The sequence below is a fragment of the Pipistrellus hanaki genome (assembly GCF_964339955.1).
Source record: "Pipistrellus hanaki genome assembly, chromosome: 12".
Classification (NCBI taxonomy): domain Eukaryota; kingdom Metazoa; phylum Chordata; class Mammalia; order Chiroptera; family Vespertilionidae; genus Pipistrellus; species Pipistrellus hanaki.
In genome coordinates, this window is record NC_140514.1 from 14,334,385 (window position 1) to 14,354,639 (window position 20,255).

Below are 20,255 nucleotides of genomic sequence, written 5' to 3' on the forward strand. Positions count from 1 at the left end.
TCAGAGAAACACAGTACCATACGATTTTATTTATATGTGAAATCTCAAGAAAATAAATGAGCAACAAAATAGAAACAGATTCATAGATATATAGAACAGACCGATGGTTGCCAGAGGGCTGGGTGAAAAAGGTGAAGGGATTAAGAAGTACAAATTTGTAGTTATAAAACAGTCATAGGAATACAAAGTACAGCATAGAAAAAATCAATAATCTATATATCTATAAAAGCTTAAGTGACTGTCCAACGGTTCGACCATCCAACCAGTAGCTATGATGCTCACTGACCACCTGGAGGCAGACGCTCAACACAGGAGCTGCCGGGCTGCAGTGACTTGGCAGTTGCAGCTATCAGGTGATGCACCCTGGAACAAAAGAGGAGGGAGCCCAATTTCGGGCTGTGTCACCTGAGAACTGCCCTCTTGCAATCTGGGACCCCTCGGGGGATGTCAAAGAGCCGATTTCGGTCTGATCCCTGCAGGTCAGGCCAAGGGACCCCACCAGTACACGAATCCATGCACTGGGCCTCTAGTGTTGCAATAAATGTCTAACCACTATTCCATACCCCTAAAACTAATATAAAATAATATTGTATGTCAATTATAATTGAGCATTTTAAATATAAATAAAATAAAGTTATAGGCCCAGGGTATAACTATCTACCAAGACCTGTCCAGTTAGGGATTTATAATCAGTTCATACATGTTCATTGTCACTGTAGAGAGACTGTGCTTAAGTAATAACAGTGCTAACGCTGTGCCAGGCACTTACTAAGAATGTTTACAGGCTGTACATTTAACTGTACTACACAATACTTTAAAGAATCCTTAAAAATGTAACCAACACAGAACCAATAGTGATGATATAATTACATTAAAGAGGAGGGAAAGGAAGAGATAAAGGATGAAGTGAAAACAGGCTGGTGCTTCATGTATCACAGGAGGTCAAAACCTAAAAATTAATAAGTCAAGAAACAGAAGCACAAGCATGTTATTTAACTATATAGATCATCCCCAGAAGAACTGAACCCTAAAACAATTTCTGTAATCTACACTTTTAGTAAAAGAGTCATCACTGACTTACATTTTAATGTCTCTCCAGCGTATGGTATATGCAGTTTAAATCGGTCACAATTGGGTCCAGGAGTTAGTGACGTGCATCTTTTAAAAAAAGAAAAACAAAATATATTTTTTTAACCTCACATATTTAAGATATTTAACAAAGTGAATAAAAAAGTGATTTATAAATAAAAGATTAATACAATGGCTTACAGAACAAAATAAAGCCCACAGTGGTCATGGAGGCCAAGACAGTAAGACTCGCCCTAAAACAAATAATTCATTTATCTCACAATAAAATATATATGCCTTCTAACAAGAAACACCAACACTGCTTCAGTTATTTTTCTAAAAGAAATGTATTCTTCTTCTAACATAGGTATATCATCCAAAAGAGGTCTATAATCTTTGATGCCAAGAATTATAAGAGTAACTTTATGGTCACATTTTAAATACAGATTCTTAGCTTTCACTCAGCCTGAAAAGAACCCAGGCCCAGCTGGTGTGGCTCAGTGGTTGAGTGCTGAACCAGGGTTCCCCCGTTTGATTCCTGGTCAGGGCACATGCCTAGAATTCGGGCTCAATCAATACTGAGTGTGGGGAGTGCAGGAGGCAGCCCATCAATGCTTCTCTCTTATCATTAATGTTTCTATCTCTCACTCCTTCACCTTTTCTCTCTGAAATCAATAAAAATATTTTTAAAGGGGAAAGTTAGTGAAAAATGTGTATTATGATTGTTTTCAACAAATGCTACTTTATTAAGTACCTATAATAATGAAAAGCAAAAGTTGATGAAACATGGCCAAAAAGAGTGTTCTACCACGTTTTAATGAAAAGAAAGTTATTTTCTCAGTAATAAGAACTGTATACATGTACATCAAAACACAAGAGGGAACAACGCTCTTATAACTTGATTAAATAGGCTCAATGTGACACTACTGATTTATTTAGCAAACTAAATAAATAAACTCTTTAAATAAATAGTGAAAGGTAAATTTGGATTTGAATCCTCTTTAAGTCATTAGTAGGTCCTAGTTACTGAGATCATTAAAGTCCCACTATGAAGAGGAAAAGTTGGCAATTTCACAGCACTTTATATGGTTATAGTGACAGCTGAGAATTAATCTGGATTAACACAGCTAAAACAAGATATAATATAATCCTTTAAGACATTAGCATTTTTAAGACAATGCAAAATTAAGCAAAACAAATGCTTTCTAATTTAATGCTAAACCTATTATCTCACATAATTTTCTGTAAAAAATAATGATTCAAACCATATCTATGCTTCAAGCCATCTAAAAAGAACAAAGTAGATGGGTCCAGGGTTCCTTCCCTGAGTCTACGTCAGCTTCCTTTCCCCAGACTATTAATTTACCATTTGGCATGTTCTCCTACACAGCTTCCTGTTTTCTTGATAATGACGTTTGTGCTTAACAATATTCAACATCAGCTGAGAAGGAAGTCTTCAGCTTTGGCAACCTAAAATAACAGGTGACTGTGAAATAAAATAGGCTCAAAGACCAATAACTGCCTGTTAAATAACTATTAAGTCACAAATTAGAGTGAATTATTGTTAGCTGATGTTCACCACATTTTCATTTTACAGAACTAATTTATTTTCTCTGTCATCAGTGATTTCGCTCAGACTAAATCAGTTTTAAAATTATCAGTTTCTACACTGAAACACAGCAGTAAAGAAGCTAGAAAACTGATATGGGCTATCTTAACAGCTATCAAAATAACCTATAAAACGAAATTGCAGTAAGGTAGATTATTTACAATGTTCTCTAGCAGAATGGAACTATCTATTTGATGACATATGATGTTCCAAATTCACCAAGTATATCCTCTATATCTCTTGAGCCTGAAATCTATTTCTAGGTCCTACTAGAAAATGATGGATTCAATTCTTAGCATAAGATTTCAAAATGCCATTACCAAAATAAGTGACAACCCAGAATGTGTTTAAAATTATGAAAATAAACTATTTTTTAAATGTGTTTGCCAGTTCATGTGGCATCCAATGTTATTCCCAGTTTCTATGCTATATCTCTACTTATGGATGACATTACTAGTATGGTATTGCTTTTTTCATCTTACATCATTCTTCTTAACTTATATTTTACATATGTAAATAAATATATTTTATAATAAATAAATATAATATGCATGCATTGGGGGTTCATTAGCAAATTATTTGAGGTGCATAATAAAAAAAAAAAGTTGAGATTGTTGCTATGAGTTAAAGAAAGGAGCCCATTCTCAGGAAAATGTAATCAAAAAAGAAAAATCAAACTTATGAAAGTCAAACAAGGCACAATTTAAATAACACTTCAAGACAACAATAGATACAAGTCTCAAAGCAATTAACATGATTAATGACAAATTTGTGGTTAAAGAAAATAAGCACAATAGAATCTGAGAGAGCAGAGAAACCAGTTTTATCCAGCATAATCAAGGAAGAGTCACTGAATAGGACTGGCCTTTAAGAATGAGCTGGATCTGAACAGTCTAGGAGAAAGAAAATTATTTACCCGCAATTGTCCTTAGATAAGATAAATCCAAGGTGACAAAGATATTCTGCTAGACTGAAAGCTCTATAATAAAATAGTTAATTACACTTAGAATCCCTCAGTGCCCAGCAACATACCTGCTGGCCCACAGGAAGCACCTGATAACTAGTGCATAAATAGCGCAGGTGAGCAAGTGGAACTGGAGTGGACAAGCACACTCCAAGGTCAGTTCAAAGTCAAAGCAAATTACATAAACACCCTACAGTGACTTCTGTTCCAACTGTGGGAATGCTGATGATTCTTACATTAATAAATACTATAAGAAAACTCCAGGGCCCTAGCCAGTTTGGCTCAGTAAATAGAGCATTGGCCTGTGGACTGATGGATCCCAGGTTCAATTCCAATAAAGGGTACATGCCCAGGTTACAGGCTCCATCTCCAGTAGGGGAGGTGTAGGAAGCAGCCAATCAATGATTCTCTCTCATCAATGAAGTCTCTCTCTCTCTCTCTCTTTCTGTCTCTCCCTCTCCCTCTCTCCCTCTCCCACTCTGAATAAAAAATATTTTTTTAAAAGAAATCCCCAGGGACAAGGCCAACTTATACACTATTTCTATTCATTTAATGTACAACATCCTAATATATAAAAAGCCATGGGCCATTATGATTGAAACAATCGGATGGATGACCAACAGGTTGCATAGGGCAACAAGGCTGGCAGGGGGGTTAGTGAGGGACGATCAAACAACTGAACAGCAGGCTTCATAGGGCGACCAGGCCAGCAGGGGGGTTAATGAGGGACAACCAAACGACCCAACAGCAGGCTACGTTGGGCGACTAGGCCAGCAGAAGGGGGGAAGTTGGGGGCGACCAGGCCGGCAGGTGGGGCAGTAAGGGGAGACGAGGCCAGCAGGGGGAGGGGAGCCCAGTTGGGGGTGACCAGGCCGGGGGGGGGGGGCGATAATTAGGGGTTACCAGGCTGGCAGAGGGGTATAGTTGGGGGCAACCAGGCTGGCAGGGGGGGCAGTTAGGGGTGATCAGGTCTGCAGGCAAAGGTGATTAGGAGTGATCAGGCTGGCAGTGGGGGACAGTTAGGGGTGATCAGGCAGGCAGGCAGATGAGCAGTTAGGAGCCAGTGGTCCCAGATTGTGAGAGGGATGTCCCGAATTGGAGAGGGTGCCACCATCTTGTAGCTGCGGACACCGCCATCTTTGAGGGTGGGGCAGTCAATTAGCATATTTCCCCTTATTGGCTATGGGCACCACCATCTTTAAGACGGCATGAGGGTCAATTAGCATAGTCTCTCTTTATTAAATAGGATCATTTGTATACAGTTGACCCTTGAACAACAGAGGTTTGAACTGTGTGGATGGATTTTTTTCAATCAATACTGTAAAAAACAGTATTTCGGATTATCCAACTGTAGTTAAGAATTATTTATTACTAATGTACTACTGTATAAACTCTGAGATAGAATTCTAAAAAGGTCAACTCCTCTAGACTGTTAGTCTGAAGAAACCCTTCTAGAACAATGCAACTCAAAGTGGGGTCCATGGACCAGTGCTGGACTATAAACTGTTACTATCCACAATGAGATAAGCTCAGAAATTGAGAGTACAAATTTAGAAACTTTTAAAGCAATTTGTAAAAGTAGCTTTAAGTCTTATGAATCCAATATTTAAAGCTCAGCTTTGTATTTCATGTATTTTTAATTTCATTTTTCTAGTAACTCTTTTTATTGTATTTTACAAAAATACCACTTGGTAACAGATTGGAAATTTTATATTGATAAATTATTTTTAGAAAGACAGAGTTAGGCAGAGACAGAGAAACATCAATTTGTTGTTCCACTTATTTATGCATTCATTGGTTGATTCTTATATGTGCCCCAACGGTGGATAAAACCTACAACCTTAGCATATCGGGACCACTTGTAACCTACGGAACAGCCCAGCCAGGGGATAAATTTTTTTTTTTTTTTTTTTTTAAATCCTCACCCAAGGATATGTTTTCACGGATTTTGAGAGAAAGGGGGAGGGCGGGGGGAAGAGAGAGAGGCTGGGAAGAGAGAGAGAGAGAGAGAGAGAGAGAGAGGGGGGGGGGGGAGAGAAATACATATATGTGTGTATATATATATATACACACAAACATTATATAAATATAAATATAAATATAAATATAAATATAAATATAAATATAAATATAAATATAAATATAAATATAAATATAAATGTGAATGTAAATATATATATATATATATATATATATATATATATATATATATATATACACACACACACACACACACACACACACACTAACGTGAGAGAAAAACATTGACCGTACACTCCTGACCGGGGATCAAACTTGCAACCCCCATATATGCCCTAACGGGGAATTGAACCAACAACCTTTTGGAGCATGGGATAACAGTCGAACCAACTGAGCCACCCGGCCTGGGATGAAAATTTTTTTAAACATTTAAGTAACTTTGGTCTTTCACCAGAGTTTTAGAAAACTTCTCTAAAGATCCTTTAAATGCTAAATGTCCTTGAATATGAAGATAAACTTTTACTTTGCTGTCCTCCAAACTCCCTATTCACCTTGGTTTCCCACTATGATAACAAACACTATTAATTCATTCCTTTCCAAGTATTCTTTTGATATCTCTGCTAAGTTGACAATAATATCAATATAGTTCACTGCTTAACATTTATCATAAGCTTATCTGTCTGGTTGCTCATAATTTATAACACTACTTCGTTTGCATGCAGATGTAGCTCCAACAAATTCTTGAATTCATTCCTTATAAGAAGATATTAGTTAATTTCATGATCCAGTTTAGCAGGGTCAACCAATCTTCCACATAACTGCTGCCATAATCTATGGCAGTAAATCATGTAATTTTTTAGAGAGTCTAAGGATAGTAAAGTTCAGATTTAAATCCCAGGTCCAAATGCCTAAAGCAAGGGCCGCAGAATCCTGAACTCATGCTTAAAGACCTGTTATCTCTGCGATTTTTCCCATCTCCCTGGATTCTCAATTCTCCATTTGAAATATTTTGGTTCCCAGAATCTTTTTCTGACTTACATATTCTTTTATTCCTTATGTAAATATGTACAAAGATGAATTTAATAAATATATAACATAAGCTTTTCCCATATATTTTCTTCTCAAAGAGTTATAATTTTAGCTCTTGTGATGTGGTCTTTAATTCACTTTAACTTTTGTGTACAGTGTATGGTAAGGGTCCAATTTCATGTGGATATCCAGTTTTCCAAACACTCTGTGGAAAAAATAGTCTTTTCTCCATTAAACTATTTTGCCAGTCTTAGCCATATATCTGAGGGTTTATTTCTGTGCTCTCTATTTTTTTCATAATTAGTCTTTATGTCTTTCTTTATGCTAGCACCATGTTCTTTTTTTAAAAAATATTTTATATGTTTTTATTGATTTCAGAGAGAAGAAGGAAGAGGGAGAGAAGATAGAAACATCAATGATGAGAGAGAACCATCAATTGGCTCCTCCTGGCCCTAACCACAAACTGAACTGTGACCACCTGGTTCATGGGTTGATGCTCAACCATTGAACAACACTCACTGGGCAGTACCATGCTCTGTTGATTACCATAGCTTTGTAGTAAGTTTTGAAATCAGGGAGTGCAAGACCTCCAACTTTGTTCTTTTTTTTTTTTTTTTTTTTTTTTAGTTTTTTTTGGCTATTCAGGGTCTCTTGAGCTTCCATACGAATTTTAGTATGCCTTTTTTTATTTCTTAAAAAAAAAATCATTGAGATTTTTATAGAGATGGCATGGAACTTATCAATTGCTTCATTTAGTATTGACATCTTAATATTAAGTCTTCAGTGAACGCAGGATGTCTTCCCATTATCTGTCTTCTTTAATTACTTTCAGCAATATTTTGTGATTTTTGAGTGTCTCTTTTGTCGTCTTGATTAAGTTTATTCCTAAGTAGTTTATTCTTTCTGGTTTTTATCGAAGCTCAATCACTGAGCCACGCCAGTTGGGCACGAAGTAATGGGTCTTTTTTGTTTGTTTGTTTTTGTTTTATTTGTTAATCCTCACTTGAAAGCATTTTTCAATTGATTTTTAGAGAGTGGAAGGGAAGGGGAGAAACAGAAAAATATCGATGTAAGAGAGACACATTAATTGGTTGCCTCCCGCACATGCCCCACAAGCCAGGAATCAAGCCTGCAACCTGGGTATGTGCCCTTGACCAGGATTAATCCCTGGATCCTTCAGTCCACAGGCCAACGCTCTATCCAATAAGCCAACCCAGCTAGGGATGAAATGATGCTTTTTAAATAAAAAGAGTCTTAGGAGTCCATAGATGAAAAAAACAATTATTCTAAGGCCATCATACCTACTTAACAGTGGAACATCAAAATGTTCTCCAAAACTTCCACTTGATTCAAGATTTCTTATCAGTTAGTTAGCAAGAGCAAGGGTTGAGATAAAAACCTTTTCAGAAAACAAAAAGGATATATTTTCAAAAAGTCAAGAGAAACAAGGTTAATGGGGAAAACTACTTTCATAACAAGCCATTAGAAAGATAACCAAATTACTCAGGAAATGTGGCCCTGAAAAGGAAGATTACAAAATTATTTCCCAAGAACATGGCACCAAAAAACAAGATTAGTCAAGTAACATGGATGCTAAAAAGGAGGCTGGTCTGCATGGATATAAGGCATAAATGGGCGTTTTAACAGTGACGGTATAGGAATAATTAATTTGGAATAAGAGTATGTGTCTATTAACATGTACTAAAAGAGTCTCACTTATCTTCTAATCCTAAAGAATTTGGCAAAAGTTTTGTTCTAATAAAACAAAACATTTTATTCTAGTAAAACAAAACAAAAAAAATACTACCTTAAAATTGCACAGAATAGAGGGGACAAAGATAAAAGTAGGAATGAGTTCTTGTTTTCTTGAACAATGTAAAGCAGAGCTAGGAATAGACTAGATGAATCTCCTATCCCCTTTCCTTTACACATTAGACTGGCTACTACTTCCCTTCACCTCTTCCCTAACCTCCGTACCAAATGAAGCCACTCTGAAATGAAGTCACTGCAAGATATGAAAAGCCCAAAATTCACAACTACCGAAAACTCCAGACCCAGATTCATTCTAGCATTTACCATCCCAGATTCTGTGTAAAGAATGGGAAATCCTAGCAAAACTTCCCAAAGTCAGTGATTTTAGGGTTGACTGGGACAAGGCCAATATTATCACTTTGATTTTTTCCCCAAAAAATACTAAGTACAAAATATAAAATAACCGACAGCACTTTGAAATGTTTAAAGATTGCTGAACTACTTAATCAACCGTCTTACACAATTATAATTAAAAGAAGGCTGAACAGACAGCTACTCAAGTTAAAGATCTAAGAGTAGAAAGGAGTATGAGCTGAGGCATGAGGACTTAGGGAAACTGTTTCTTCTGATTAAAAAAAAAAAAGGCCCAAGAAATAATTCCTGAAGGACAACCTGGACTCAGTAATAGCGCTCAAAATATCAACACCACGCATGTGTTCACTGGCTCCTAGATAAGCACTCCAAATCCTAGCAAAAATTCTGCCCTGTAACATCCACAACCCCACCCACTCACTGCCCACACTAAGCCTCCAACCTCCAACCTCCAACAGAATTCCTACTCTAGTCTGCGCACCATTTTTTTTTTAAAGCCCACAACCCAGGCATGTGCCATCTGGTTTCAAACCCACAACCCTTCAGTGCATGGGATGACACTCCACCAATTGAAGCACTCCGGCCAGACTACACATCATCTTAATGGGCCTTGGCAGGCAGGCTTCTTCAACCCTCAGTCAAAAACTATTGTATGCAAGCTGTCACAATGATAGGAATACCTTCCTTTTTACAGCAGCATAGTATTCCATTGTGTAGATGTACCACAGTTTTTTAATCCACTCATCTGCTGATGGGCATTTAATCAATAAAGAAAAACTAAACTATTAGCATGTCTCTTCTTAAGACAACCAATGTTCTATCTTTAATAACTATTGAAAACTGCTAGGTATATCTGATTAAAAAAAAAAAAAAGTTGGCATCTCCAGGCCCATTTATCCTTCAACCTAATCAATCTTCATTAACATATAAAAAGCTTTGCAAATCAATAAGAAAAAGACCCCACCAAAAAAAATGGACAAATGTCATAAATTAGTAATTTTTATATGCACATACATGCACACTCCAATAACTAAGCAAAATAAAAGAGCAATTAAATATAATTTCTGGCCCAGCCAGCATGGCTCAGTGATTGAGCACTGATCTATGAATCAAAAGGTCATGGTTTGATTCCCGGTCAAGGCACATGCCCGGGTTGTGGGCTTGATCCCTAATGGGAGACAGCCAATCAATTATTCTCTCTCATCATTGATGGTTATATCGCTCCCTCTCCCTCTCCCTCTGAAATCAATAAAAATATATTTTAAAAAAATACGTACACATATATATATAATTTCTGAAAGGTTAACATGGTGGTATGCGGGCAAGCTAAACAGCCATCTCAGGTGGTGGATAAAGAAAAATTGAATTTATTTAAGGAAAGGGACCGAGGGAGATGGGATATCCAAAGGGAAAGGCACTGAGCCAAGAGGATACTGGGTGAATGATGGCAGCAAAACTATTCTTAGGTCAGTGAAACCAGGGAGGACATAGAAGAAGCAAGGGGAGAACCTAGGCTGGGCTGCTTTGGCTCACTGGGAAGTCAGAGAAAAGGGGACCTTAGAGACAGGTTCAGGGGGTTATCCCAGGACAAGCTGCCACTGCCCATTGCTCCCTTGGTTGCAAATCTCATGGGGTCCCTTAGAGGTTAGGGAATACTGCCTGTGAGAAAGGAAAGGGGGCAGGGGATAACAGAGGCATGTTCCTTGAAGGGAGAGCGCCCACTGGGTCCTTTGTCCTGAGCTTATTTATCTCTCTCGCAGGTGGAAATCTTAGAGGAGGTTTCAGGGAAGGTCTCAATAGGATATTCATCAGCTTTCTATGTATGCTCTTTCAGAATCGTGGTCTCCGCTGATAGGTCGGTGCCAGGACAGGGGGTCACTAGTCAATGTAGCTGCTGCTGGTCCTCAGGCAGCCATTGTGCCATTTGTCTGGTTTTGCTGCTTTTTCTGGGCCTGGAGCTGAAATACAACTGAGGCCTAGATATTATCTTTAGGAAGGAAACGTCAGGGGATATAAACCGCCTGACCAGCGATACGAAAGATCAGGGGTCCAAACCGCATGACCAGTGATATGCTAGGGGAAGATAGGTTACCCTGGGGGCAATGTTCTTGTTTTCACAGTTTTGCTCCTTGCTAGGCATCCAGGGCTTTCTGCTCATGTCTAACATTTTCCATCTCCTGAATTAGCAAATAATCTTATAAAATTTATAATACTGATATTATCAAAACTGTAGAGGAACTGGCATCCTCATATACTGCTAATGGAAGTGTAAGCTGATAATACATTTCTTGAGAGAAATATGTATTTTTATATATCCTTACATATAAATATACCAACATATTAAATACATCAAAAGTCTTAAAATTTACAAACTCTTCGGCTCCAAAATTAAAATTTTGCTGACAAATAGAAATATATGCATCCATTTAGGCACTTTTATTTTTTATAGTCGCAGAGAAGATCTCCTGATAATGAATCTGACAATCATCTAATAAAAGGCCAGGTAGCTGCCTGATCACATTGCCTGAGGCTCAGTGATTGGCAAGCCCAGCTAAGCACAAAGAGCTTCAATTCACATTGTGATGCCTTACTCTTCAATAGACATGGACAGCGAAGAATCATCAATTTGAGGAAAGTCATCAACATGAAAGACAATGCCAGGTACAGAGAAAAAGGTGTTTGTGGAGGTTTTTTTTTAATCCTCACCCAAGAATATGTTTATTGATTTTGAGAGAGAAACATCAATCTGAGAAAGAAACATTGATTGATTGTCTCTCATACACGCCCAGGAATCAAACTTGCAACCTTTTTGGTGTATGAAGACAATATTCCAACCAACTAAACCTCCCAGCTGTTGTAAGAAAACATTTTTTTAAGCTATAATTAATCCATTGTACTTCAATTTTCACAAAAACTATAATTACTATCCTTACAGAAAAGATACTGCATCCATGACACTACAACAGTAAGTGTGTCAAAGATCTCCACAATTGCAGATCAAGACCTTCAAAATTTGAGGGGAAGATTATTTGCAACCTAGACTTCTGTAACTGCCCAAAGTATCAATAAAGTTTAAAAGTAGAATTAAAGACATTTTCAGACTTCCAGGATCTCAAAAAACAAACCTCCTCCTCTCCTTTCCATGGACTGCTATTGGAGTACATGCTCCAATAAGGCAAGAGGACACAAGAAAGTAAGACATGAGATTCAACACAGGACAGAGACAAAGGGAAACCCACAGTGATAGCTGTATGACACATCTAGACAACAATCAATCAGATTAAAGCGGTTCCTCCACCAATCTTCCTATCTCAACAGATGGCATGACCATCTACCAACTTGCTCAAGCTCTCTCACACGCCAAATTGAACTTCCTCATGATTGTATCTTCCAAATAGCTTACAATCCCTTCTTTCAGCCTCCATTGCCACCTCCGTATTCTAAGACTCCGTCACTTCTCACCTGGTTTATTGTAATGGACAGCTAACTAGTCTACCTTATCCCATACAAGCTATTTTCCATATAACAACCAGTGATTTTTTTAATACAAATAAGATCTTGTCACACTGATAAAAATCCTCTAATAGCTTCTCATTCCACCCAGAATAAAACTCAAGTAATCCGGCCCCCGACTACCTTTAGAATCTCATTTCATTTCCCTCTCACCCTCTCTCACTACATTCCAACCATGGTAGCCTTGCAGGTTCTTGAATATGTTAAGTTTTACCTTGCATTTGACATGGTATTGGCCTTTTACATCAAATTCCCCAGCTCTTCACAATGAATTATTCTCATCTTTCATGATTCAACTTAAATGTCATTTTCTCAGGCTTTCCTGACCATCAATTCTCAATTAGCCCCTCACCAAGTCAGTTTCCCTTCATTTCCTTTCCTCAGAGAGTTAAAATAAGAGAGTTTTATCAACTGAATTATGTATGTCCTAATAGAACAATATGCAACTATTTAAATGAGGTTATCAAAAAGTATTTATATAAAATGGCTCAGCAAGACAATTTTTAAGAATTAGAAAAAGATGAATACCAGTTATCACTGACATTCTATAAAGTTGTAATTGTTAAGACAGTATAGAACTGGCACAAGAAAAATGAGCCTAACATATCAGTACAAAAAGTCTAGAAACAGATATAAATTTGATCTAAAAAAGGTAGCAGATCCATAAGCAAAGGATAGCCTTTTCAATAAATGATGCTGGGATAACCAATTATCCATATAGTGGAAGGGGGGGAGGGGGGAATATATCCCTCTCACAACATTATTTTATAGGGGGGGAAATTTTCTATTTAAAGACCAAAAAAGGAAAAAGGTAAACTTTAAAATCCTTAAAAGATGATTTATAACTTTTGGGTAGGACAGAGTTTCTTGAAATGCTCCCTTTCTCTCTCTTACACACACACACATACACACACACACAGGCACAAACTAAAAAGGAAAATATTCATAAACTAGAGGCCCAGTGCACAAATTCGTGGACCAGTGGGGTTCCCTGACCTGGCCTGCAGGATAGCGCTGAAAGTGGCTCTCCAACATTCCCCCCAAAGTGTCCTGGATTGCAAGAGGGTGCAGGCCAGGCTGAGGGGCCCTTCATCACAAACATATTTTACTGGTGCACCATTGGGGCTGAGGAGAGACATAGGAGGTTGGCCAGCCAGGGAGAAATCATGGGAGGGCTCCAACGCATGTCCAGCCTGTCTCACTTAGTCCTGATCAGCCAGGCCCCAGCAGCAAACCAACCAGTTGGAGTGTCTGCCACCTGGTGGTCAGTGCACATCATAGTAACAGGTCAACCTGTCAACTGTCTGCCCCCCTGGTGGTCAGTGCGTATCATAGCAAGTGTTGAGATGCCTTAGCATATCATTAGCATATTATGCTTTGATTGGTTGAACAGCCTACCAAACAACCAGACACTTAGCATATTAGGCTTTTATTATATAGGATGTGGCTTAATGAAAATAAAATAAAACTCTGGACATCAGTAGCACAAATTAAGAATATAAACCACAGATTGAATGCAGATATTTGTAATACATGTAAGTGCCAAAACATCAGTATACAAAATGCTTAAGGAAATTTTAAAATCTATACAAAAATACAATCACTAAAAAGATGAGCAAAGGATAGTCCCCAAAAAAAGAAATCTGAACTGGCAATAAAGATATAAAAAGGTATTTCATTATACTATTGTAGTAATCATGGAAATACAAATTAAAATCATAAGATACTATTTTATACCCATCAACTTGTCAAAAAGTAAGTCTGACAACACAGAATATTTTTGAGGCTATAAAATAAAGGAAACACTTATTTCTGATGGAAAGAAATTGATACAATCTGACAATATCTAGTAGATAGAACATGCATCTACTCTAAGAGCCAGCAATTCTATTCCTAGAACTCTATACCCTAGAGAGGTACCTTTCAAGCTTTTTTTTAAGAGACAGAGAAGAAGGGAGAGGGAGAGAAACATTGATGAGAGAGACGTCATCAATTGGCTGCCTCCTACACACTCCCAACAGGTATGGAGCCCAAAACCTAGGCATGTGCCTTGACTGGGAATAGAACTGGCAACCTCTTGGTTCATTGGATCAATGCTCAACCACTGATCCATACCAACCAAACCCTCTCACACTTTTTTGATCATCACAAACATATTTTACCTTGTGACCCAATGCACACATACTTATTTAACTGAAACTAACATTCATAAAGCAGAGTTTATTCTGAATATGTGACACATATCCTGATAGTTCCCATTCTTTTTATTAATCTTTTAAATGTTGGAATGACTCACTCACTTGCTTTTAGAACCACTAATGGGTAAACACACCCAGTTCAAAAAACTCTGCTCCAGAAAATATTCTTATATATATCTTCTTGTGCAAAGCTAAGAGGATGTTTATTATGACATCTTTTGTCAAAATAAATTTAGAACAACATAAAAGTCAATCAGTAGGAAAGTGAATAAAAAATTGAAGGCATATTCATACAGTGGAATTGGATATAACAGCGTAAATGGAAGAACTTAAGTATTGATAAAAATAAATATCATGAATTTAAAATACTTAGCAAAACAAGCAAGTTGCAGAAGAATAATATAATATATCATGTGTATGAACCTTTTAAACGTGCAAAACAAGAGTACATTGTTTAGAAACACATTTTTACATAATAAATATATAGCATATAAAGATATGCACAGGGGAAAAGAAAATATATCCCAGGAAAGTACAGAAAAGAGAGTGAAATGAAAAAGCCAAGTGAACACTTAGAAACTAAATCATTAAAAGTTGCCCATCTTGCCGAAACCGGTTTGGCTCAGTGGATAGAGCGTCGGCCTGCGGACTGAAGGGTCCCGGGTTCGATTCCGGTCAAGGGCATGTACCTTGGTTGCGGGCACATCCCCAGTAGGGGGAGTGCAGGAGGCAGCTGATCTATGGTTCTCTCTCACCAATGTCTCTCTAACTCTCTGTCCCTCTCTCTTCCTCTCTGTAAGAAATCAATAAAGTATATTTAAAAAAAAAAAAAAAAAAAAAAAAGTTGCCCATCTTGCCCAGCTGGCATGGCTCAGGAGGTCATGGTTCGATTCTCGGTCAGGGCACATACCCGGGTTGTAGGCTCCATCCCCAGTGGGGAGTATGCAAGAGGCAGCTAATCAATAATTTTTGTCATCATTGATGTTTCTATCTCTCTCTCCCTCTCACTTCCTCTCTGAAATCAATAAAAATATTTTTTTAAGTTGGCTATCTTAAAATTAAAATTGCCTCCTTTCCAAGCACCAAACTAATAAAGTTCACCTAAACAATGTGGCTTAGTGGTTGAGCATCGACCTATAAACTAGGAGGTCATGGTTTGATTCTCGTTCAGAGCACATGCCCGGGTTATGGGCTCAGTCCCCAGGAGCGGACATGCAGAAGGCAACCAATAAATGATTCTCTCTCATCATTGATGTTTCTATCTCTCTCTCTCCCTCCCCTTTCCTCCCTGAAATCAATATATATATATATATATATATATATATATATATATATATATTTTTTTTTTTTTTTTTAAAGGCTCAACTGGACTGTCAAACCTCAGAGGGAAGGTAGAAGAGCGTGGGGTAAGAGGGAGAGGTCAACCAAAGGACTTATATGCATGCATATAAGCCTAACCAATGGACACAGACAACAAGGGGGTGAGGGCATGAGTGGGGGGGGGGGGGAGGAGGGGAGGTAATGGGGAGGATGAGGACATGTATGTAATACCTTAATCAATAAAAAAAATTTTTTTTAAAGGCTCAACTGCCAGTTAGAAAAAATAATACAGTCAAATTGAGATCAGTCTTCAAACACATATTTTTTAAAATTTTTCTATTAAGTAATCAAGTACACTGAGTATCTATTTTTAACTAAGTAATGAAATCCAGAACATGGACAAAAAAATGCAACAGGTACTTGTGGGTGGATGAGATGTCACAGCAGATGCCCTAAACACAGCCATGTGCCAACAAGGTTGAGTCACTGTGAAATGCTGAAAAAAGATATTAAGGCTCAGCTGCCACCGGTTGCAGTGAGCCCTCCCTGCTTTCCTCTCTGTTATATTTGCCAGGCATCATTCCAGAATGCTAAATACTCAGACATCTTCAAGAATAGTAAATCACTAAAAATGACAAAATGTGGCATCTTACAAATAGCATATGCTTATGATCAAATTAATACAGCAGATAGCTAATAAACATTCAGTAGGCTCATGGAATAGTTCCCTAAAATTAAAATAGCCCTTCTAGGTCTCAATATATATGATACCCAGAAGATTAAACCCAATGCTGTAATACCCTTTGCTGTAATTTCAAAAATGTCAATCCACTTGTCAGAGAATGTCATTTAAAAGGATTATGTGTAACAGAATTTAAGCAATAAACTACTAGACCAATAAGCATGCCTCGAAGCCACAAGTTCAAACCACTCTGATCCCCAAACCAAGCAACTACTCTAGGAAAACATCTCACCCATTCATTCAGTCAACCCTTATTTATTATACCACGTGTCAAAGGTACCTCAGTAGACCTTAAGGAAGTATCATGTTGATTTTCTATAAAATTTTTGCAAATTTTCTGTAAATCTAAATTTATTTCAAAATAAAAAGTTGAGTATTTTTAATGTAACTTCTGTAGGCATGAGATCTTACCATGTCAATCATGTTATGAAAATGACTCATCTGGGCTGGCTATTATAATTTTCTTATTAGGAGAGATTATTCAATGATGTCAAATTCAGAATTTCAAAACCCAACTCTTGCAGTGCATACTGATTTACAGAAGACATAACTAGAAAACGAGTCAGTGACTGAAAAGTACACTTGGAAAACACGACATGGTACTCTGTTAACGAAGATATATGCTCCCAAAAAGACATAAAGCAATGATCATAAAACAATGGCCCACAACACAAATAAAACAACTGAAAACATAAAATGTCAAGAACTGGACAAAAACCAACTGAATCAATATGTGATTAAATTATGACTTGATGAATGTCTGTGGCAAATTTTTATGACTCTGGCAAAAGGAGGCTTTTCGGTAGGTAAAAGTTGGATTGGTTGAATTACGTACCCAGATTTCAAGTCAGTTATCCTCAAACAGTTTGTAGCATCCAGTCCCACTTTTCCATTGCGGACCACACTAGATATAAATGGGGACAGCATTGGAGAAATTCGGTTCAAGGCCACTTCTGGGGACATTTTAACTTGACTTGCAAATCACCACTGAAAGCAGAAGGAAAGAATGGTGATCAGAATATCCAAAGAACTACATTCACCAAGCTTCCTGAAAACCAGCATAGCACACAGAAGTTTCTCTTGCATGAATGCCTCCTTTTCCTGTCTTAAGCCGCCTTTCCCAATGAAATCATCTCCCTGCTACTCACCTACTTAGGACATAGACTACACTGCTTTTCAGGACCAGAGGCAACTGTTGAAATCCAATTCCTTCCTCCTTTCCAAAGTTGATTTCTACAGTGCTGCACTCCCCTTAAAGCTGTCCCATTCCGCTTACAACTGGCTGTTTCTTCCTTAGGTGAGGCCTTAAGAAGCCTTCACTCCGTCTAACATACAAAACCCACATACCTCTAGGTCAGGAACCCTCGCTTTGTAAGAACTTAGCTGATAACACTATAGAAAGACCTAGAACAAGCATAACCTACTTGCAAGTCACTTATTTGAAATTATTTTTTTCTGATATACTTCTCTACATAATTTTCATTAACTGTTACTGCACAGTGTATTATAACCACTGGAGAGAGATCACAAACAAAACACCTCATAAACATTTTTAAATAAGTAACTTAAGTAAGGAGACAAAAGCTAGAGAAATAATTCAGCTATATAGAGAAAATAATATGCCCTCAAAAACTTGGTAGAGGATATCATATCTAAGGAATAGATGTAGCAAAAATCTACTTAACAATTAAATCATGAAAACATATACCTGTCCAGATATTCAGCAACACAAACTAACATGGATCTAAAAGTCTTTGACTGTAAGGCGCTAAGAAGTCCTTAAACTTGAAAATACAAAGGTAAAACCAATAAATCATATCTAAACTACTTGGAAACCCATGGAGCTGGGGGAGGGAGTACATGAGTTCCTCTTAATAGATTTCTAAATGAAAGCCTCTCCTTTCAGAGGTGAATAAGTCAACTTAAATGATCACTGTCTTTTTCAATCTGCTCACATCTAATGCAATTAAGCACCTACAAGTTACAAGTAAATGATGTTTTGCTTCTAGTTTTCATATATTATACCACATGAGGACTTACGTGACCCTGCTAAAATATATGTTGGAAACTAGTACTTGTTTTAATAACTTCAGACAATAATAAAGAACTACAGTGATCTTTCAAAACATAATAATACTGTGACCCTTCTGGGTGATGACACTCAGAAGTATCTTGGGCATGTACCTTAGCTGCAGGCTGCTCCTCAGCCCAGGCCCTGGTCAGGGTGCGTGCAGGAGGCAACCAGTCAATGTGTTTTGAGATTTCCTTCTGTCTTTCCTTATCTCTTTCACTCTCTCTAAAAATCAATGGAAAAAATATCCTCGGGTGAGAATTTGAAAAAAAAAAAAAAAAAGAGCCTCCATATACATTATTGCAATTGATCTTCATACCCCTAGGTAGTAGGGAATTCCCATTTTAAAGATAATACAGATAACTTTTATGATGCCTTTGAAAAGTATGCTAATCCATATTATCATTTTGAAACCTATTTTTTCTATTCTGCAATGTTTCCACTTTTTTTCTAACCACTGATGTCACAGTTCTTGAAAGGATGATTACCTAAATCATATGCAAATACAAAAACATTTATCTAGGAAAAAAACTGAAGGACCTCACCTACATTACAAAATTATTCTTCCTCTCCCAGGTCTGTGTTTCTTAGTGATTAGAGGTCAGCCTGAGAACTGAAGGGTCTCAGGAAGGGTCTCAGGTTTGATTCCCAGTGAAGGGCATGTACCTGGGTTGCAGGTTCATCTCCAGCCTCTGGTGAGTGCATGCAGGAGGCAACCAATCGATGTGTCTCTCTTACATTGATGCTTCTCTCTCCCCAACCCTCCCACTCCCTTCCACTCTCTTTGAAAATCAATGGGGGGAAAATATCCTTCCTTGTTTTTCCATAATTTTAATTATGGGAAATATATATTATAATTGTATCTCTCATTTCTATGAAAAAGGAAAATATAACATTCTGAACATCTCTTCATTATCAAGCACTGTACTACCCACTTCAATTTGTAATTTCATTTACTCCCCCTGAACAATCCTGTCCTCTGTTTAATATTAGTTTCCACTTCATAGATAAGAAAACTAATACTCAGCCAGACTACCTAACTTGTTCAAATTCCCCAACCTAGCAAGCAGAAGGATCAGAATTCAAATCCAGATCCCCTTCAAAATCCACTATTCTCATTTTCCTCTCAAATAAACATAACTTCAATCACCAAAGAGAAAAGCATCAAAGTGAATTTTTTTAAGTATACAGCTCGTAAAATTTGGAGAAAATGGCATGAATTTAGACTCATGGTTGCTTTACAACTAGAAACAACTACTATAGGCCTACTGCTGAAATTGGCCTGACTGCACCAATCAAATGCTAAAGGGAGAAGAGATGAACCAAATAATTTATATACTTATACGCATAGCCCATGCACACAGGCAAAATGGTAGTGAAGACCTGAGAGGGAGGATTAGGGGGGGAGGGGGGGGAAGGGGGGTGCGCTGGAGATATCTGTAATACAACCAATAAAAATATATTTAAAAATGAAAAAAAATGCTAAAGGGAAGCCAAATTATACTTAAGGTGACAACAATCCATTTCATTTCAGCAACTGTCATGACCTTAGGATGACACCTGAAGGAATGAATTTGTCTTTGTTTCCAGAACAGCCAAAATACTATTTTTTGACAGTTCAAGATTTCATGCAGTGC

General features: G+C 37.5%; 1 protein-coding gene across 1 annotated transcript in view; it reads right to left on the reverse strand.

Moving 5' to 3' along the window:
* The window catches only part of BABAM2 (BRISC and BRCA1 A complex member 2), a 312,412-nt gene that overhangs the window by 291,115 nt on the left and 1,042 nt on the right, over positions 1 to 20,255 (reverse strand). Inside the window, exons 2-3 of the mRNA XM_084900182.1 lie at positions 17,383 to 17,534; positions 1,082 to 1,158 (exon numbers count right to left, since the gene is read on the reverse strand). Of these exons, the coding sequence (XP_084756308.1) occupies positions 1,082 to 1,158; positions 17,383 to 17,510 (205 nt within the window). The 5' untranslated portion in view covers positions 17,511 to 17,534. The remainder of the gene's footprint in view (positions 1 to 1,081; positions 1,159 to 17,382; positions 17,535 to 20,255) is intronic.